General features: G+C 36.4%; 1 protein-coding gene across 2 annotated transcripts in view; it reads right to left on the bottom strand.

Moving 5' to 3' along the window:
• Positions 1 to 23530, bottom strand: part of DGKB (diacylglycerol kinase beta) — a 363732-nt gene that overhangs the window by 79005 nt on the left and 261197 nt on the right. For both annotated transcript variants that reach the window (XM_027777058.2, XM_027777059.2), the window contains 2 exons: positions 7196 to 7286; positions 1323 to 1518 (listed from right to left, as the gene is read on the bottom strand). In XM_027777058.2, the coding sequence (XP_027632859.1) occupies positions 1323 to 1518; positions 7196 to 7286 (287 nt within the window). The remainder of the gene's footprint in view (positions 1 to 1322; positions 1519 to 7195; positions 7287 to 23530) is intronic.

Raw genomic sequence — 23530 nt, 5'->3', positions numbered from 1 at the left:
CATACAAAACTTCAATGATGAAAGAGGTTGTAACACCTTGTTTCACTGCTATCAAAATGTTGAAACATCCTGTATCCTTATGTTGAGAAGCAACACAAAAAGAGTATTTTTGGTGAGTCTATTACCCAATACCTGCTTTCACCTCTTGAACATCAGGACATAATACAGAAGTAGTGTATGCAGAAGGTTAGGAGCTGATAAGACCCCAGCTGACAGTGTGTGTTAAGTTACTTTCAGATACTGAGAACAGGTATCAAATTGCTAAAACACAGAGCAATTTTGAGTCCTAGTACTTATTGCAACCTCCAAGCCACAGGAAACTACTTTATTCCCAAACTTTTGTCATCCAGGTAAGTTAGCTGAACTAAAACTACAAAACATATTGATAAACTAAGATACAACTAGTGATTTAAAAATTACTGCTAATGAAATGTAAAAAATAGGCCATCCAGAATGAGTAAAAGAATCACAATAACATCAGTTAAAGCCCTAATCTTTACTCATTTTGAATAAGGAGGAGAAGCTGGAAGATACTCTGAAGCAAACGATATTCTTTTCCATAGGATAAAAAGAGGGAAAAAATAAATGTTTTCAAAGCCTGGTCTGTGCATTCCTTGGTGTGAACAGAATGGTGTTTTATAATCACTAGAACTTGTGATATGCAGCAATGTGTTACAATGCATATTCAGATTCTACAAAGTAGAACAGAAATTACTATATACTGTAGGTTTTGTAAAGAGTTATGATTAATAAAAACATTTATGGAGTAATAGTGTCTAATCACCAGTAGAGTATACAAGCCCTGAAAGGATTGATCATGCCCATGCAAGCAAGCTACAACATATGCATTCAGGGACTGCATACAGTCCATAAAATGTATACACAGCTTGCTCTTGTTAGTCTGAAGTACCTTCCTACAGCCTCTGTCCAAAATTTGTTAGAAACAGGGCAGGATTATCCCCAAGTTTAATGCACACTGACATTTAGAAGCATTATAAATGTTCAGAAAGCATTTCCTGACTCCAAAAACTCCAGGTACTTCTAGACTGAATATTGTAGTAGCAAACAGTGCCACATGGTGTGCTTAATCTGCTTAACAGGTAACATCCCGGCCAGGTTTGCAAGTATATAGACTGTAACTGTCAGCACGTCTTTGTTTATGCCTTTGCTCCAGTGCTTCCCATCAGAAAAGCTAAATTCACAAGAAGAGAAATAGCAAAGAACTGTCTATCCTTTTTCTTGACAAGAGGCAATACAAAGATAATTATACAACTAAGTTGACTGGATGGAGCCAGATAGCCTACATTAACCTGTAAGCTTACCTTGGCATACAAACTTCAATTCCTTGGCATCTGTGACAGTGGTTCTTTTATCTGACCTCTTCTTTTCTGTCCGACGGTGACTACGTCTTTTCTTTGTCTCTCCCCAAAGATTTGATCCACCATGCATGCTTGGGATATTCAGAATGGCAATTCCTTCCAGAGAAATATTGATTAAGTCTAGCTGAATTCCATCACACTGATTAGCAAGGAGAAAAAAAAAAAAAAAAAAAAAAAAAAAGAAAAGAAAAAAAAAAGGAGGGAGAAAGCAGTAAGAGAAAGGAAAAACAGAATGTTCTACCTTTCAGACATTTTTACTCAGCAGTTCATCATTCAATATTGTTAATGGTTTATTTAGTGTTTTCACATAAGATCTATACTTGTGTTTGGAGGTATGAGATAGGAACTGATCCTCATTCAGAAGGCAAGCAATGATTCCTATTCAGCTCCTGATTGCTTGGAGTGTGGGATCATTTGGTAGGGTCTTGCTGTTATCTGATACCTATTCATTGACCCAAGTGAAATATATTTGTAGCTTTACTACAGCTATTAGCAGAAAAACATTTGTACTACAAGAATTTCTATAGCGATAACTGGAGGTTTTCTGTTGCCTGTTCCAGCTAAATTGTCTGTCTTATGATTTTGCAATGATACTTGTCATTATAACCCCTGAGTCCCTTCCACATGAAGCTGAATATGAAAGTCCCTGCATATAGAGCATATACAGCTTTATGGAGAAGAGTCTAAGCAGGCCCCAGGAGCACAGAACACCACACAGATAATAGTTTCAAACCAAAGGCACAACTGGCACATTAGCATATGGCTATGCCTGACAAATAACTACTTCTGGGAGGTTAGATTAACAAAACTGGGTACAGCAAAATGCTGATGTAGCTACAGCACTTATCCCAGAACCTCCATCAGCCAGTTCTCTGAAATACGCAACACAGCCAAAGCAAAACACAGGGTATGGAGCTAAAGAAGATATATCAGTGTTCTAAAAGCCTTCCAAGACTTACTGGACACACAGAGGAAAACTTACTCTGTGGGACAGTCCCTTAAGTGATGGAATCGTTACTGTAGGGCATCTTGTGTCACTAGTGCTTCTTATAGCAAAACTGGACATAAAGCCATTTTATAGCTGTACATTCTTTTACTAGATCTGGCTTCAAATTTTATCTTGTAAAGGGACTATAATTTTCACTTCAGGAGAACAGTCCCTGAACTGTAACTTATCAGCCTGTTCAGGGACAAACTGCAGCATCTTCTCAGGTGGCAGAAGCCTATAATATTTGCAAACACAGTTCACCTGGCACGTGTTGAATGAGATGCACCTAGCTTGACAGGATACACCTAGCCTTCGCTGACTACAATTTACTCAGGCTAAGTCCTTCTCCCTACCTACATGGTTTTAGGATCAAGGGGAGCTCCTAACCATACAAAATACAGAAAAACACTGAAGAAACTCCAGAGAAGACCCAACTTCAGATTACTGCAGTTGAACATGCAGGTGGAAGGCAAAGCATTCAGTCTTACTAATTAGTTCACTGAACCAGCCAAATTTTCCAGGATTCATATACCTGTACCTTGGCTACAGGTACATTAGTTTCATTCCTCACAACATAGCCAGAATATATAGATATACTGGCAATTGCACACACTTTGTCATGTATAGCAGCATATTTTTAAACATTAGATCCTACTCCTGCAATGTTTTATGAGCCAGTAGGGGGTCCAGTCATGCATTTAAAACTGATTAAGGGTCTTATTTTGTAATTCCAATATACAATAATCAGGAAGAAAACTGGAAAAATAATTAGCTCTGCTTCAGTAATAGTCCACTGACATCATGCAGCTTGCTGCTCTGTGGATCACTGACACTTTTTCCTCTCTGCCTAAACCTTTATCACAGCTTTGAAGAAAAGCAAAGTACAGCTCAAAAATAACTGTGCATAATTATTTGTTTACCCTGAAGCTTTCTGAGATCACCAAACAGAACTGTATTATAATGCATACTCTGCATCTTCTTAATTCTTCTAAGAGTGTAAATCTGGAGAGAGAATAATTTTAAGAATAAGATTTCCATTTCATATTTGCTCTTCATGAATTAAATTTTAAACCTGTGAATTACATTCATATAGGGAAATCTTTAAAATCAAAAGACACATCTGGAAGTGAGTTGGCAGCTGTGGCAACTACTGTAGTTGAAAATGTAACCTATCACATTTTTTTACAAGAAAAAAAACATGGGTCTTCACTGTTATTTTGAAAGCAAATTCATAGTTCCTCCCTATATTTTATACATATTAAATATTAAGATGATTTATTTTACTAAAAATTCTGCTCATGTTTATGCTCACTTACTGCTATACATTCTAGATAAACAGATATTAATTTCATAATTAAAAGTAATCTTGTGTAAATACCCTGCAGGCCTCAATGAATCAAACACATACTGTGTGTCAGGCCTCCCACTGTCTTCAAGTGGAATGTACTGGCTGGATAATTAGATAGTACATATTTTTTAACCTTATTTGCATGCATATTATATCTTTTGCACACTGACAAGCAGCAGTAACAACAAAAGTCAGATTACCACAGGGAATTCCCACAAAGAAGTCTTCATTTCTTATAATTTGCAGCCTAAATTAAAATAATTTGATCTTTGACAAGGATGAAATGTCAAGCAGAAGGGGGTCCTCTACAAGCCACGGCCTGTGGCTTCTGAAATCTGCCTAATTTATGTCAGTCACTTCTTAATACATATTTAAGTATTACACGAGAAAGATGATAAATATGCAATCTGACACCTTTGGTATTTCCCTGCTGTTAATTTATAAAGGTCTGGCGTCCCCCAAACTGACTGGAATTATTTAAATAAAAGAAGAATTGTGAAATAGGATGGCACAGGGTCTGGCTTCCATTTTCACTCAATATTGAACACAGCAGGTAGTACACTAAGACAATTATTTGACTAGGCCTCAGAATCCCACAGTGACGAGGAACTTTCTGAATTAGTAAAGGAGAATTTCTTTTGTTCATACCACAGACAAGAAGTTTGAGCTACAGGTAGCTCTGTATTGTCCTAACACATATGCTACAATAACAAACCCCAGATGTGTTCTGCGCCTTTTATTTCCTTTTTTTTTTTTTTTTCTTTTATAAATTTCAAATACTGCAGTGATACTGCTAAATATAAAAGCATGCTTTTAAAGCACAGAGCATACCTGCCTAGATTAGAAATGAACACTAGTGCTTCTGGTTCTATTTTGCCTTCTTTCCTAGCCTCAGTCCCTTTTTGGGTAGTATATTTTACACTTCATTCATTATATCAAATATTTTCAAATCACTCTGAGCTGAGAACATACATACCTATGCCTGAAAACAGCTGAGATCAAGGTTTTGCTATATGATCAAGTACAATATCATGCAAGACTACATGACCATTTAAATTCCTTTTTGCCACCCATTCATACCAGGTGGTATGGGAGGACCTATGATGCTTTTACAGCGTTGCAGGTACGGACCATGCTATCCCCATGTACACTGCATCTGTGCTTGCTCTTATTAAATACCCTCCACACACCTTTCTTTTTTTTCTGAATTGGAAAGAAAGTGTAAGTGCTCTAAACAGTAAAATCTTAAGTCTTATTTACTAACACATTATTATTAAAAATAAATAGTTAATTTTGCTTTTTTTTTTTTTTTTAACCTTTTAGAACCTATGTTTCTCTCCTCAAATTCTTGGATCCCAATTTGGAAATAAAAATACATCTTATTCCAGGTAATGTAAGAATTTAGTGTCCAAAATTTGTTCTGCATCTCACACAGAAGAAAATATACAGAACATAAGACACATTATTGTTTATCAGGAAAGCCAAACTTAATAATGTTAGAAATCAAATATAGGGTTGAACAAATATTTGCCCATGGAATGTTAGATCGCTGTCTCCCAGCTCAGAGATACAGATCCTTAATCTTCACAGGCTTTGTTCATTCAAAGTGTGGCTGTAGAGCAAATGCATGCTTTGTGCATTTTATTTGGAGTTAAATGAAGTATCATACATCAAGCTCTCATTTGCAGCAATGTCCCCAAGCAAGGGGCAGCAGGTTAGAAATCAGATGAAAACAGCGCTGCTCCCAAGTGTTTCTAATGTTCAAACAAGAAACATAAGATACAAGCATATTGGCAAGCATTGTCCATTTAAATGTAATTTACTCGTAAATAAATTTGTCAATAACTACCTCCTAACACTTGCATAAACATTTTGGAAACTATTTCCCCTATGCTTTTTGTTCTTAATTATAGGAATAATGATAATGATCAGGACAGATGAAGTGAATATTAACAAACATGTCTCATATAATGTAATATTTATTAGTGATATTGTTGTTATTGATATGAATTGTTAATAATTATACAACTGGTATTAGCAGCATCACAAACTTGCATGTATACTTGTTTGCTTTGGGATGCTGACATTTCACCACCCTTTCAATGGTTACAACTAGATGGTTTAGGATTACATCTTATTATGTTTCAGGCTATGTAAGATTTTTACCAGACAGAAATATTTTCTTGGGAAAGCCTGCTCCTCAATTTGTGTTTAACGAAAAGGTACATTTAACACACAGTATATTAAAATGAAATCAAATGAGGTAGCCATTTCTTCAAATAACTAATTGAATATTTCCCAGGCTACATGTACTTAAACCCATATGTGTGAAGCACTGTTTTGGGAAGCAAGAGTTTTTTATTTGGTTTGGGTTTTTTTTCTGGGTTTTTTTCGTTTGTTTGTTTGTTTGTTTTGTTTTGTCTGTCTTTTATGGGTTTTTTTGTTTGTTTGGGATTTTTTGTTTGTTTTTAATCTAACTTGTGGAGCATGTTTCCACTTTAAAAAAAAAACTTAACAGTGTAACAGGCAAGTCTGGCACCACAGGTCTTACAGTTTCGGTCCCAGTATTCTTTGCTACTGTCCCACTACCAGATCCATGGTCTTTTCAGATCACTTCAGACTTTGCTGTTCAGGGGGCTTTGACAAGACTCATAGCTCTCACCATACCTCTGTGAGTGCCTCATGACATTATACAAATACTCCATTGACATGTGCAGTTTCTCGTTACTATTGGAAAGAAAAGGCACCATAATCCTTTTGGAAAATGATTTAATTATTTAACTTCAATTCTCAGGTTTGTACCTTCACTCATTTCACATTTTTCATTTACTTATTTAAAAATATCACCCCCCCAAATAGTTTATGTAATTTAGCCACTTACTTATGCTATCAGCCATCAAAGTAGCAGTGGCACATTATTTTAAATTCCTATTTTGTCTGTAACTATCCTGTGTCTTTTCAGTTAATGTTCAATGCATAATGGAAAGATGACCCCATGTGCAGAGAGAAAAGCTATTTAATGAAGGGGAATGATTCAAAAAAAATATATATTCTTTAACCTTTATTCAGGAAAGTAAGTACAATTTTAGGGAATTGAGTTTTAAAGGTTATAAAAACTTGGGACCTAGAAATAATAAGATTTTTTTTTTTATTTTAATCCTGCAGCAGCTCTCACTCCCTCCGACAGTCTTTCATTTTTCCATCTGACCTAGCCACACTCCCTATTGATTTCTAATGTTATATTTCACCTCTTGACCTCGTCTACTGTATTAAGACTTCACTAATCATCAAACTGAACTTTGTTCCAGTGTGCAGGGCTACACTACAAATAGACACGATAAAAATAATATTTTGGAATATAGGGTCGAAAGGATGTGCACTGCTTTGCCTTGTTGGATTCAGGCACTCTGCACCCTTGCCCCCTGCATTTCAGCCAAACTAGTGACATTTCAAGGATATATGCAGCAATTAGTTTCTTACTTCTATTTCTACAGATTCATGCAGCTTCTTACAGGTGGCTGAGAAAGTTTCCGAAGTGCCAAATTCAAAATACCAAAATTTGTTCTTCATTCTGAAACAAGAATAAAAGAAAAAAGAAAGATCTTATTCACTATCAATATGTGACAAAAGTGATCATCCTGTCTTCCATTATAAGTAATGGCAAAGGCTTGGGAACATGTGACATCCCATTTGAAATAGATGAGCTCATAATTTTCAAAGCTTAAATGTTGGTGTCAAGTTGTATGATATCCCCTAAAGGGATAACAGGAATGTGTTGAACTGACAGGTTCAAATGTACCTTTGACTTTTCTTTTTCAGTGACTATCAGAATATTTTTTGTCACTTAACCAGTGACATGCCTCAGAAAAACGTATCGATTTTATTTCATGTCTTACACCTACTATATGGTTTCTGATTCATGGTTCAAATCTTTATCCCACTGAGTACTAGAATGTGCAAGCAGGGCACTCCCATCATGAAGAAGAGATGAGACAAAAATGTAGCTTGCCTTGAATTAGCTAAAGGTAAGGTAAATGCTTATCGTTCATGATGACAGACGAGATATTGGAAGAAACTAAAAATTCCAGACCTAACAATCTTTAGATACTTTGCAGTAGGAAAGCTGTATTACCAGGCAACTAAATCATAGACACATTTTAAATGGGTGATGAGACCTGCAACTTGAAGTTCATTAAGAGATTCTACAGAAAAATAAAACTGGATATAATGCTAGTAAATTGCTTAATTTATCATGACAGCAGGCAGAGATTACGCTTTTTTCTTCTTAAATACATAAAGACTGCACTTCTGTTTTACCAGATTTATTGCATACTGTTAAACACAATCAGGACACCAGCAGTACCATTTAAAATAAGTATGTGCAGTTTTGTAGAACTCTCATGAGTAATTATTATTCTTTAACAAAACAAGAAGCTAAGCCAAAAAAAACCAACAAAAAAAGACACAAGACACTGAATTAGAATTCATTATTCACACTTAGGAATCAGATATGAAAACAGTTCATCCACTTGCATAAAGTGTTCTTTGACACAGACACAGCACAGTGTGCTTGGAACTTCAGACTGAGTTTCCATGAGGTAGAAGTGAAGAGCGAAATGCAGATGAAGATGACTGTCAAACGTGTCAGCAAAAGTACAAACCCTGCCCTTAGTACTTATTTCAAATAACACACAAAAGTCTACTTAGTGGCTCTTAAAGTCACAAAGGGACAAGGAGCACAACAGCACTGGCCACTCCCAGACACCTTGCTGGCACAGGAGTCAGCAACTTCTGGTGCAGTACCAGAGGTCTGCAAGGACATCCAACCTGGCAGCCTGTGTCGGGTGGGGAACAGAACAGTAAGGAAGTCACACACTCCTGATGAAAAAGCGACAGGCATTTCCAAAGGTTTTTGCACAGAAAATCTGAAAAAGTTTGGAAACAATTTCTGAGAATCTGCTCTGGGATAAATGGCATCCATCAACCAGAAAGGCTCAGAGCAGATTCAGCTTCCAGACTTCAAGTGTATGTGACTGGAAGTGATCTGACATACATCCCTTCTATACCTGCAGATCAGTTAGCACACTGGTATGCTGACCTGGGATCAACTGTGCCAATTTGTGCCAATGTATCTGAGGAAATGTAGAGTCGTTCATTTCGAAACAAATGTGAACAAATTTTGGAATTCCTTTTGGGTCCCTCTAGAAAATCTGGATGCAGCTATTTTCCAGCTACTTTCTATGCAAGGACAATGAATAATGAAGAAATAATAATAAAAAACCACAAAACCCTGATGTAAGTATTCAGAAAAATACTTTGTCATTTCTTTTGATCCTATATTAAGATCAACAAGCCTTTGCATCTTCTCCTTTGAGAGTCTTTCCTCTTGCTATTCAGTTATTTTTACGCCAAATGAAGCATGTTCTTTTTCTTTATTGAAAATCCTGCTTTAAATTGACTTATTAGCACTGTATATACTAAACTGACTTGCAAAGATAAAACTGATATAGAGTAATTCAGAATATATTGTGACAAATTCATGTATTTTGAGTTCAGCAAAACAAAACCCAGAGTTGTCAGCGCACTCAAGGTTTACTAGAAAATTTGTATCTATAAATCAAAATATTTTAGGATTATATGACAGAAGATTAAGTACATTTATCAGATGAGGTTTTGATGGTGGGTGTATTTCTTGTCATTGCAATATAAAGATTCTATTAGGCCAAAAAACATAGTCTTGAGTCTGTCCTCCTTTCTCTAGTTGACTATTGTCTGGTTTTAAGGATAAACAGAGAACTGACAGCTTTTCCAGTACAAAGATAAATGTAGATACAAATAATTTTATTCCTCATTTTAAAAGGATTTACCAACTCCCTTTACCAGCCATGAAACAGATTCAATTGCACATTTTTATTCAAATGCATTATATTTTTTATTGAACTGAAAATTGTCTTAGAACTTTTCTTTTATGTAAAACAGTTAAATGTAATAAAGACAAATCACATTAAAATTTCCATAAGGAAGACCAGTCTTAGTCTTACTATTATAGCAAATATTCTAATTTTTCTAATAAAAAAAATTCTCTCTAAATTCATATCTTCTACTTGCATTCTTCTTCCAAACAGGTGAAGTTTATCTGCTTATCAAGACAGCAGCAAATAGTAGAAGAGTCCATTCAGAAGATTAAAAAACCTACTGTCATGGCAACTCTAACTTCTTTCACAGTGGTTTAAGTAAATTTTAGATTGGTAAATAAATGCTTATTTAATGACAATTTTGGATCATTAAAACTGTAAGAAACTGAATCACAGGCTGCTGTCATGTCTATTTTCTTTTTCTCCTAGAGGTAATTTAGGCTTGTTCCGAATTTTAATAGGAGATAATCAAAATAAAGACAAAGTCTGTTTCAGGGGAAAAAAAAAAAAGTGCTATACAGTAGCAATTTTCTTTACAACACTAGTTTTGTTGGAACAGGAAAGGGAATAGATTATTTTACAGGAAAGGATTCTTGCATTGCTTCAAAGTGCATAGCTAAACTCTTAAACAACTTTGTGTTTGAAAATACAATATAAATAAAACATCAATCACAATTAAAGGCTGACTTATCTAATCCTGCTATTGGATTACAGTATGCCAAAATATAGACAGTCTATGGATGTAGGAACAACAAAACAAAACTGTACTTCAAGAGACTAAACACCTTTTATGCTGGCAGTTTTCCACACCCTCAAGCAATGGTCAATTTTCTGATAAGGGGAACCATTTTCTTAAACAGGGATGAAACAAATTAGCCAGGCAGTATGGGAAGGCTAATACTGTCATTTCTTAAGTGTTTCTATAGTGTGGATAAATATCAGTCTTAGACACTTGGATATGTTTCTTGGAAAAGTTCAGGTTAATATTTTGTAATCAAGGCAAAATGATCAGAATAGTCTGTGATATGGGTTTGCTCCATTATCAGTTAATCAGAAACCCCCCTACTGCTAAAACTATTTTATATAACCTTTCTGATTAGGCAATTACAAGGCATGTCACTGAAAAATTGTCCTGTATCTAAATATGGAAATAGTAAATATGTTATTCTACACCTGAAAGGCGCCTGTACTTCACTGCAGTATACACTCTCTCTCGGAATGTGCATAACAATAGACCAGCGATGGACTGCTAATAAAATGTCACAACAGTACAACAGGAGTATCTTTAATGTTAAGAAACAAATTCATGTTCTGGCATTAAGGGTCTACAGTTGGGGCAAGAGTTTATTGCTACATTTGTAAGTTTGTCACACTTTCTACCACATTGTACTTACACTTCTTATATCTACTGTTTATATTTATTGTATTTATTTCCACTTTATTTTAATTAAGCAATGTCAGGCTTCAATGACTTGAGCTAAAAATTCCTACATCAGGAAATTTCTGACTGGAATTTTTATAAAATTTCAGCTGAAGTACTTTGACCATTTTTGAAAATGACTGGAGAAAAACATGTATATTTGCTTATATTAAGTGTGTTTGATAACATACACTTTGAACTGTTTTAATACAGCTACTTTTTCAGAGCAGAGATTTTAAATTTAGCACAAGGATGGCCTTGCATCAAGAATATGGCTTTGGCCATCTGTATGAAAATACATACAGAATTTAACTATATTATTACCATTTGGAAATACACTCTGGGAAAGCTTTATTTTCAATATTCTCATATGGCAGAGAAAGAAAAAAAAAAATGTCTCTTGTTCTGTCATCTGTTACCCTTTAATCTATACAAAGTATAGATATTTTTACTGATGAAACTACTAAAATTCTTAATTTTTCCAAGGTAAATTCCTTGAAAAGTCCATTGCCTGGATGCCATCTCTACCACAAATCTTTGCAAGAAAGTCTGCTCTTGGACAAGCAGCACCCGATTTCCTCCATAAACTATACTGTTCCCCAAAATATAATCTCTAAGCACTGCCTTCCAAAAACATTTTTCTTAAAGGTATTCCAATTATGTTGCAAAGCACTGTTCATTTCTCAGTGAGTGTCAAGGGCTGGTCTCACTCTGTATCATAAACTCATACAGTTTCCTGCATACAGCTCCCATTTGAAGAGCAGCATTCATGAACAGTGTACAGAATGTAATGATTAAACAAAAAACCAAAAAAAAGTTCCACAGGGGGTGGGGGTGGGGGAAGAATAGGAAAGAAACCATATACACTAGATGCTTATCATCTCATTCACCACATTTCTGGAAGGTCTTCAGAGCCACAGATTCAAGGTAAGTATTTAATAGGAACAGGTCTCTCTGGCTCCCTTTTCACCCTTGTTCACTCTTTTGTCCTCTGTTCCAAGGAAATGTGGAATAACATGTAGAACCACTCTGCAGGGAATCAAAATTACCAGAGAAGTGTGCGGAAATGGAAGTATGAGCCAGAGGTGTATTTCCACAGAGAAGAAACTGTGAGGATACCAAGGGGAGAAAGTTGACAAGTATATGTGGAAAAAACAAAGGAGATAATCATCAGGGAAAACAAGAATCAAGAAAGAGAAGAATGGGAAAAAGATAGGAACCTAATTTCAAAATGCAATGAAGTTCTGCAATGCTGACAGAAGAATGATGATAAAATAGAGAAGGGAAAAAAAAGAAAATAATCCTAAAAGAGATCCAAGTAAAACCACCTATTTTTGATGTCTGAAAACATGGATAATAAGGTCTAAAAATGAAACTGGGAGTATAGGAAACACCATGCTGGGCAAAAAAGCAGAACATCTGTTCCAATATTCTGTCACTGACAGTGGTTAGTACCAGAGACTTCAGAGAATAGTGGAAAACTCCATGTAGTATACAGCTGGGAATAATCTAGCTTTCAGGAAGGTTTATTATTATTTATGATTCTATCAAATTGAAAGAGGGTACATTTAAATTAGATGTAAGGAAGAATTTTTTTTACAATGAAGGTGGTGAGACATGAGAACAGGTTGCCCAGAGAAGCTGAGGGTGCTCCATCATTGGAAGTGTTCAAGGTCAGGTTGGACTAGGCTTTGAGCAACCTGGTCTAGTTGAACATGTCCCTGCCCATGCAACCCAAACCATTCTATGATTTTAACTTTTAAAAGTTTGTGGCCATTTACACCATGAAGCAATATGAAAAACAAAACAACAAAAAAAGAAAAAAGAAAGGTTAGCCAAATTTATGAAAGCAAATTATCACTTAAAAATAAAAAAGGTTGTTTACATTAATCCATAGTTATTAGAGTTTGAAATTTTGTATTGCATTAAAACCCCTCAACAATATAGAAACCTTAGTGCTGGTTCCCAATGTATGGGGAAAAAAGTTGGTATGGTAAAAATTTTTTTAAGGAATGCCTAAAATTGCTGTTGTTTATTGAGCTCCAGCTTGAGACATATATTTAAGAGCAAGTGAGGTAAAATTTACAGCAGATTGTATTTCATGGTGACTTTACTTTGTATTTCTGGTAATAAAATGTGCTGATATGCTGGATTTCATCTAATTAAGTAAATAAATATCTGACAAAATAAATACAACTTCAGTAGCTAAAAAACATTTCAATGTTTTGTACAATTCAATATAAAGGAAATTTTTATCAAGTCCTATCCCTCTCAGAAGTTTTCAACAGACAACATATTTTCCATCTTTTCTTACTGTTCATAAATCTATTATCTAGGTAATTTTATACTTAGGTAAAATGATTTCATTGCAGCACATAATATATATTAATAAGAATGTATGACTTTTTCTAATGTTCTTCTTTTCTTTCCACTTCTGTCTTAACAATCATATAATTCCTGTTCTGCTTTATAATGAATCATACGCAAAGGTAAGGAAATAGCCACTGGAGATGCACATCCATAAGAGATTTATGTGTGACTGGCATGATTTTAATAGAGACATCTTTGTCAATTTTTTCTTTTTCCATTACCAACTGTACTTATGGCAAATCTAAGTGTTAATCTCTTATGGCACATAGCATAAGCAGAGGTTGCATAGCTAAGTGCAGAAAAGTTAGAATCTTGAAAGAACAGTTCCAGTTTTACAAATAAATACAATTTTCATGTTATTATACAATGATACCACCTGTACTTGGAAAGCTACCTGATAAAAGCTTATACCATTAAGTTACACAGTGAGATCATTCTTCCTGACATTTATTAGTTCTACTGCTGCAAAGCTGTTTTTGACTCCATTTTCTCTCATGCTTTTTAACACAGTTTTGCACTGTAGCTCACAGCTCTGCATGCATCTGGTCTGAATCTCAGCTGTCCACCTGCCTGCCCCGCTTCTCTGCCCCACTTCTCCAGCTCTCTGCCCAATCGTCTCCAAACTGTCCAGTTTGTTCCAGCTGTAACTACCATCCTCCTCCCTTGCCAATTCAGTTCTAGTCTTACCTTCTCCTGTGCTCTCACATCTGTCCAAGAACCCACTCTTGGACACTTTGTTCACTCTGACCGCTTCCAGTAATACACACAATTCATGAAGAATTGCAAAAGGGCATTTCAGTACTGAGTGACTGGGGTATAATGTGTGTGACATTTAATGTGGATAAATATAAAGTGATGCATATATTATCCTAAATCTGAATCAGCTCTTGCACATCACGTGAAGAACCCAGATTTGGGATAACACATAGGAGAAAACAAAACAATCCTAATTTTACAAAGAGCAATGAGTTCTCAGGGACAAAGTCTTGAGCTTACAATAGCTGAAGGAAGTATTGGAGCAGAGCTTAATAGCATTTACATGAATTGTGTTGTGATGCTGAACACTACATGCAGTTTTTCTCTCCCTAAAGAGGAAACGTGGAGGGAGGAGAGAAAAAAGCCCCAACGACAAAGAGTATAAGAGAACTGGGAAAATTATGGAGAAAGAAAGTGTGGACAATCAAAATATTGAACACCTTTTGAACTCTTCAGCCTAGAAAGGTGATAAAAGGGAGAGAGAACAGATTTCTCTGAAATCATGTATGCCATTGATAATTGAGGATAAATAGAATGTTGGGGTTTAAACCTGGCTGGCAACCAGCACCATGCAGGTGCTCACTCGCTCCCCCCACAGTGGGATGGGGGAGATGATTGGAAGAGTAAAAGACAGAAAACTTGTCAGTTGACAAGACAGTTTAACAGGTAAAGCAAAAGCTGCACACATAAGCAAAGCAAACCAAGCAATTCATTCACTGCTTCCCATGGGCAGGCAGGTGCTCAGCCATCCCCAGGAGAGCCAGGCTCCATCATGTGTAACAGTTACTTGGGAAGACAAACACCATAATGCCAAATGTCTCCCCCTTCCTCCTTCTTCCCCCAGCTTACATATACTCAGCATCATGTCATATAGTATGGGATACCTCCTTGGCTAGTTCAGGTCAGCTGTCCTGGCTGTGTCCCCTCTCAATCTCCTGTGCCCTTCCAGCCCCTTTTGCTGGCAGGGCCCAAGGAACTGAAAAGTCCTTGACTTGGTATAAACATTACCCAGCAATGACAAAGAATATCTGTGTGCTTTCAACATTGTTCTCACACCAAATCCAAAACACAGCACTGCACCAGCTGCTAAGAGGAGAATTAGCTCTATCCTAGCTGAAATGAGGACATAGGGGATGACTATTAACTGCCTCTCCCAAGAAAAATCTAGGACAGGTGAGAAAGACCTAGGAGGCAGCAGATATAACAAACAAAAGGTTTCTTTACACAACATGCAATTAAGATGCTAAAAGCTTACATCAGTTCAAAAATTATTGGAGGGAATAATGGAAGAAATAGCCACTGAAATCCACATGAGAAACACACCACAAAATGAAAATATATTTCATGTTACCCTATTCTTTTCAGGCTTTTTGATAGATGGCACTGGAGAAAGAGCACAAGGCTAGATGACCTTTTGGCTAACACTGGATAAGTTTTTGTACATTCTAATGTTTCCGGTCCAAGCAGATTTCCTCTTTTCTCTTACTATCTTTGCTGGATTATCTATTTCTCCGCAATAAATGTCTCACTACACATTACCACATCTTATCTCAGGCTTCAACTATGCATTTGGACCGACATACTTGTACAGACAGTCCAGCTATGAGTACCAGTTAGTTCACACACTCCAGACAGGTACTGATGTTCCCAAACATCAACCATTATCTGTATATTTGCAGACAAAAGGTGCAGCAAAGGCACTGGAGGTCTGTGCACTGTTTCCTGATTTTGCTGGGCTACTGATCAGAATGTAATTTCTCTAGATTTTTGAGAGAAATGTTAGCCAGACTGGTAATGCTACCAGAAAACACATGAGCAAAACCAGAATGATAATCATATCCATAACCTACATTCTGCACTTAATAGCTATGAAACCTCTTTTCACTGAATGAACTATGATGCTATTCTCACAGGCCCTCCATACACTGCAGACTCCAGTGGAGAGAAGCCTACTACTATAATCTGTACAGAGAAGAATCTTACCCTAAAATCCAAGCAAAAATGCCTACATGGAAATATAAACAACACATCCAACAATTTTAAGAGTCTCAGAGTGAAACTCAGTGACTTTTGAGCTGTGCCTCAGGTTATGTCCGTTTTGTGCCAATATGCAACAGGATGTTCACAAGAAAACAGGTTACACTCAAATGAGACAAATTACAGGTTAACCTACAGCACCTGGTATAAAAAACAGTTATTATAAAACAGTGGAATACCTGACCGATACAGCTTACAATACATCACTCCATGTAGGAGGGTACTGTTTCAAACGTGTGATAGAAATATCTCTTTTAAATAAGGAATTCTGACACTTGCTTTTGAATATATTCTGTTTTAACAGCAAGTTATTAGTAAGATCAAAAAAACAGAGTTTAGTTTCTCAGAATGTTTACCTAAAAAGTACCTTCATTTTATCTGTGATTTAAGCTGTTATTTTGCTCCACTAAATGAACATTCCTGTAACACTTAAATTCTTTGCATCCATTTCCCATCATGAAGATTTCTGCTCTTAACATTGTACTTATTTTTATCCCCATATTTCTTTTCAGTTTCTTTCCCAAATTCCCCAGTCTTGGGAGCAGATGCTGAGGCACCAATGACTCATTAATCTGAAGAGGTTTTTTATCATGAACAAAAATAAAGCCTATAAACAGCTCCACATTTACCAGCCTTGGTCGTACTAGAGAACCAAGAAAGCTCTTTCTGGAAAACAAAACAAAACAAAAAAACGCACCAAAAACCCAAAACTAAAGCGCCCTCTCTGTATATGTTATGAAAGACCTGCTATCTCGGAGCAAGGTCCTAGACCTTCACATTTCATCTTTAAATTATGTCAGATGAATAAAACAATCTTCCTTCCCCTTAGCCACTAATATGGATATGTAAGTGCAGATATGACACTGAGCAGTACTTAAATTACTGAGATCATTGTTAAGGTAGTTCAGAGGTTCAGGGACAGGTTTGCATGGAACAACTCCGCATGGGCTGCTTCACATGCACGACTGTAGCTCTGTTTTAAGAAACAAACAAGCAAACATACACACAAACAGCTTTTGTTTCCCTGTAATGCAGGTGATTATATGTGATTAAATAATATTTTTCTCTACCCAGTATTTTAACTCCTACTGAAAAACTGAAGCATCTCAATACTGCTATTCAATTCTTGCCAAAAAAATCCTTCCATTCCCTTAAAATACTTGAAACACCATGCTTTACACCATTCCCAAGTATGACACAATGAGGAGGTTAAGGGGGAAAAAATGGAAAAGGAGTAAGCAATCAAATGCTGTAAAGGAAACAATGAGCAGCTCTTTTGTGAACACAGGAGAAACTTCAGACTTTTCAGACTTTGTTTAGGAGAAAATCTTTTCTCCTTAGGATCCCTCCAAAGATATTTAAACCTGACAGCACTGGGGACAGACTCTGCCTGTCTGACTGGGATTAACAGGACTTTAAAGTTGGGGTATGTGTGTTTTGGTTTTGGGGTTTGGTTGGTTGGTTTGTTTTTAGTTTTTTTTTTGGGGGGGGGGAGTTGTTTGTTTTGTTTTTTTTACTGGAAGAGCAGATTTATGTGTTTAGGGAAGCCTCACCCTTTTCAAGCTTCATTGCCTCCTGAGCCCATCTCTGTGAAAGACCACTTCTAAGAAGGAGTTGGTTTGCCTGGGATTCCAGCTTAACGTTGTACTTAGGCACGTCAATGCATTTGCCTACCGGTGAAGCAGACAGCTGTATTCCCAAAGACAAGAAGACATCTACTCAATGGAACTGAAGGTGTGATTCACCAGCCTGAGCAAGTAGAATTATTCTCCTGGCTTCATTGAAATATCTGGCTGTCCATTGACTACAGTGAGAGCATGAACATCTAGTTCATGTGTACACAGACACCTTTAGAGTCCTGCGCTGAGTTGCCTTGTCTTGCTTCAAAACACATCCAGATAAGAAGACACTCCCCCCTCCGCTGAGATAAATGTAGTCTCATTATTCCTTATTTTACTTTCTAAAAGATAATTTAAAAACGATACTCTTAGAAGTATTTAGGTGGGACAAGGCACCAAAGCATCTTTATACCCAAGGTTTTTAGCGACTTGCCATAGAAGAACTCAAGATCTGAAGCCAGTCCACCTGTGATCCTTGTAGTGCCTTAAATGCAAAGGGCAATGTATGCTGTCCCTCCTCTCTAGTCTCATCTTCAAGGAATTTTTAAATAGGCATTTAACCCACCTTTCTCCCCAGGAAACGCACGGATGCTGTGCTATCTCACTTCCTATAGAAGGGTTACAGCACAGCTGCCAGCTCTCAGGTGCAGACCATTGGGGAGAGAACAGCCAGGTGGAACACATGGGCCAAGCTTCATTCTCTTTGTGAAACAAAAGTTCATATTTATTAAATAACAGTACATTCCTTTCTGTTTTGTAAGGTAGGATAAGATGAATTTTGCTTTTAAAAGGCCACCAATTTTTTAGAAACCTGAAAATATTACAATTAATGCTATATTTGTGAGTCTATATTTTAGGCAATGTTTCTTCCCCTGAAACTGAACACAGTCATCAGCTGTGGTTAAAAATGCTGTTCTCTATTTGTGCAGACTTTAGAATGCATTTTTAGTCTGTACTTAGTAGAAATCAAGACTTAGCATCAAAAATGCACATGGTAGCTGTATAAATAATAAATTCTGCTACTATAACTGCTTACCACCTTACCCTTCAAAATATAAATATAGAAAACTTTCTACACTGAACAGCACCTAAAAGTATGAGGCAGGCTGCCAGGCAGAGAGTAAAGCTAAGAACAGTGTAGTATTTTTGCTCCTCTGTACAAAGCTACATGATCAAAAGTCATCCCACAAAAAGTCTTGCTGGATTACAGCAAATAACTGCTAAGTTCCTGGCATGTCATTGTTTCATTTATTAGCATGTTGTCATGAGAACATTTATTTTTTAAATTCCTGTGCACCATTTTAAATTGTAATGACAAAATGGATTAATTATCAAAAGCATACTTAAATCTGTAAAATGTTTCCCTATGCACCTTCTGTGAAATGTGCCAGTAATTATATGCATTCCACTTTGGGGAAGTCTATAGATACAGACCTTTTTCACAGGGATATACACAAAGATCACTTCAAGAAATCTTCTGGCTTTCTAATTTTTGGATAATCATATGCTACAGAAACAGTAAATTTAGCACCGATGTCTAGTAGGTTTCTTTTCTGCAGCCAGACAACTGGTGAGGAATCAACCATTATGGGTGATAACACTAAGCCATAAAGTAAACCTTGTAATTGGACCTGTGCTTCTGCCTAAATTGTATTTGTCTTGTTCAGTGCCTTGGTCTTACTTCTTATACTACAGCTCCGTATTGCATTTCTAATCGTTATTGCACTCCAGCTTTTTAAAATCTCTTGCAGCTCCATACTACCAGCTGTTGTTTTCCTTCATAATGCACTTCACTTGCGAGGACTGCAGCCACCCACCACTCCTCCACCCCTCGATTTACATTTCTTTGAACCTCATCCTTACTGCTTTTCAGCTCCTGAGGCAAATGGAAGCAATCATTCTTGCTTTAAAATCAGTAATACTTTAGGACTTAAACTTGATAAGGAAATCAAACATGGTCAATGAAGATACTGTCTTTTGGAAGCATTGATCTGATTTCTTCAAATTTGCAGTATTCCAAAGACGGGTTGACTTGAAAATTGCACTAGTTTAACCAGTTTTCTAAACTTAAACAAACAAGTACAGATTGTTTGATGTATGCTATTAAACTAAGAAATGGAAATCAGAGTTACTCATATATACAGATAAAATGAAGCACTTCAACACCTGCAGAATTGGGACTATATTTCAGCATAAAACTTTGTAAATTTAATTTTGTTAATAATTTTCTAACTGATCTAAACTAAGCCAAATTAAGCCACTCTTAAATGAAAGTCTATGTACTCTATCATTTGTTCCCGTTCAATCATTTTATAGATTGAATTAAAAAAGTAACAAGAAAAGGACAAAACAAACAGACAAACCTTGTATTAAACAGGCACAATTTTTTATATCTAGACATGTTATTTGACATACAGGAAAAAAACATCAGCCTCACATCTTTTGTTAACATACATGCATAGCTTTTTGTGAACTGTGAGGAAATACAAATTATCAGCACATAAAGTGCTGCTTCACAGAGTTCACTGTAGTTACGTGAGAACTGCAGCTAATACTTCGACTGACACTCGGTATTTGTATAAAGCTCACAGAATTTAGCTTGCAGGCTTGGTGCTTGGCTTTCTTTCAAAAAACCTAATCTTAAGAGTATATTAAAGTATATAAGCTTAACATCTAGAACAAGTCTTCAAAACGTATCCTGCCATAAACTTTTTAGGGCTGAAGAAAAGTAATAAACCCCATGAAATATAGCTCTACAGTATTGCATCTAAGGAAGAGCAAGTGAACTTTTCTAAATCTTAACAAATAAAAAAGCTCAGAGAAACCATGTATGAAACAGACTGTAAAATTTTGTGCTTGGGACTTCACAAGAGCCTACACTAAATTCTTAAGTAAAACCTTAGCATGCTGTCTACAAAAGACATTCTTTAAAAAAACCCAGGGTGTACCAAACTTTTTCAGCTTTTCAACTAAGAATACACAGTAATCCATCATTTTTAATTTTAATCTTGAGTGAAAAACTAGGATGAAGTTATATGCTAAAATTCTTAGCTTTTATGTAGTTGTTCGGCATCAGTCTACAAGCACAAAGGGGCAGTAAAAAGTTATTACTGTTGTACAGTATGTAACAAAGCCCTAGTGACTCTTACCTCACAGTAGTGCAATTTTTCTGTTGTTTAGGGGCTTGGCCAGAGAAAGGGAAGATACTGGAATAGTTCTTCCCATTGCCTTTCAGCTATGTGGCATGGTGCTGAGGTTGAACCAAATGTCTCAGTGTAGGATTAATGATTTAGCCGGTAGCTGAGGTGGCATAAGACACAGGTAAGTTTGAAAGACAACTTTCAGATTCAAAAGATACATATCTGCACATTCTTGTGTGAGCCCTAGAGCTGACTGTAATTATAGTTTTCAAGTAACAGGTATATGCTTCTGTGTTAAGATATAAGCAGAGTATTAACCAAGGATAACTCCCTTAGAGAAGGGGGTGGTGAGGAGGGAAAAAGCCAAGCCTGTTTAGTGAAAACAGAGCTGTTTTCAGCAGACAAGAGAGGCTATTATGTTAAGGCAGAACTATGCAATGTTTTCTGAAAAAAGGTCTTACCTTTGCAAGGCCCTAAAAAAAATGTTCCAGTAGAATCTTCCTAAGTAGCAATTATAGACTATGTGTTTGTAATTAATATAAAATTGTAGCTTTCTCTCTTCATAGGGATATTATTAACATACCAGCTCTACTTTTGTAAGTTCCACGAGAACATGCTAAGGAATTACAATGGTAACCTATCTTTTACAATCACAGCCCTAATATACCTGACAGTCTTTGGTACAAACCTAAGCCATTTTCCAGGCAGGTTATCTCTAGGAAATAATGACCATATTATTTTTTATTTAGCTGTGTCTCTATATATGGCAGTATGCTCAGGAGCATCTCTTACAGTTTGTCTAATTTTGAAAATACTTCACCCAGAATCTTAGCCTGCTTTTTATGTTGCTCCTTACAGTTAGATACTTGCTGTGAGTTTGAAGTATCATGGGCAATTGTCACATGATAAATTACTGTTTTCATCCATCAAATATTAAAGCTGCTCACTATTGACCTTGAGCACCACTTACGCTCCCACAGCCACGGCCCTTTTCTAAGTCAGCATGGTACAGCTGGAACAAATTCAGCCAAGCAATCAGCTTCAGACCCATTCGCAAAAGATGGGACTTCTAAAAGCGCTGTGTCTCATGTAGTACAACTGGAGGCTTGACCACTCTTGAGAAAGGTGTCCAGCACCTGACCATTCCTATCAAGGAGTATTACCTGCTCACATTGATTTGCAGCAAAGTATTTCTCAGTAAGTATTTCCACTTAACATTTACTCTCAGGGAACCTGTGTAGTGGGAGATATTTACGAGTTGCTTTCAGCTTAAAAATAAATCACCTCTAATTCCTCTAAGCGAAATCAATCAAAAGTCTGTAAAAAATGGACTGGTTGTTTGGTCGATTCTGGCAGAAAAGTAAACAGCACTTCAGCTTTTCTCCACCATTAAGGTCTAAATGGCCTAGAAAGTAAATCAATATCTCCAGTCAGCCTTCTGGCTATTGTTTAGCCAGTAGATATGGATTTTCTCTAGCTTACTGCACTCCTTTGGGACTAACCTGTAATCCTCAGAGAGTAATAATAAGTTCATTATCTAGTTCAGCTCTCTGTTGTACATTTAAATGGGCCACATCCATCAGCAGTACTTGTTAAAGTTAAAGGACAATGACGTCCCATTCAACCTATTTCATAGTGAAATACCTGCAATACCTGATGGAGAAAATTATTATAAAAATCTTATTTGTTGTCAGGTTATTAAAAATGAAATATCACAAATGAGGTAAACAGTAAATAAGGATTTTTCTTATATATGTAACATTGTTTCTTCATTAATGAGTTAGATTGTGGTGAAGTTTATTTCTGTCATACATCATGCAGTCTTTCATTATTCATATCAATCTGTTTCAAATGATTCTGGTTAAATACCGCTGCAAAGCAGGCAGCTGTCAGAACCAATCGGTACATTTTTTTCATTCCTGAGTTCCCAGATGTTTGCTGGACTAAAAGGATTTTCCCTCCCTCTATGCAGGATTGCATAAGAAAGCTCTCTGATTTTTTAAATGCTGAAGTTTTAAGAGGCTGTACTCTCAGATCACAGAATCTGTGCTGTGCTCTCGGTTGGGGAGAGTTACAGTCTCCTAACTGAGCACTCCATTTTATCATATACACATCATTTCTCTGATAAATGTACACAGTCCATCACAACATGACAAACAAAACATTACTTTTACAGCTTTTACACTGGTTGTTTAAAAACCCCTAAACTAGTAACTATTCTTTAGATGCTCTGAGTATTTAAAAAACCAAGCACTTATTGCTTACTAGTTGCTGTGACTAGATCCATACAGTAAATTATGCACATCAAGGCTGCTGTCTGCTGGGGAATGTGCTGCATTTTATCTACAGCCTCATACTCAGCCCTCAGAGGGGTTACGCAAATATACCTAAGAGTCACAGCCACAACTGCCACACTGGCACAGGTTTTTTTCTCTAATTCAAGAATTATTAGGAAGAATGAAACAGGAAAACGATGGGGTCTATGGCTCTATTCAGGGAAGTGGTTTGAAGAGCAATAGTTTCCATAATAAGTAACCACCCTTTTTTTCTTTCAGAAT

This window comes from Falco peregrinus, chromosome 5, assembly GCF_023634155.1.
Source record: "Falco peregrinus isolate bFalPer1 chromosome 5, bFalPer1.pri, whole genome shotgun sequence".
Classification (NCBI taxonomy): domain Eukaryota; kingdom Metazoa; phylum Chordata; class Aves; order Falconiformes; family Falconidae; genus Falco; species Falco peregrinus.
This window is presented reverse-complemented; position numbering and strand designations above follow the sequence as displayed.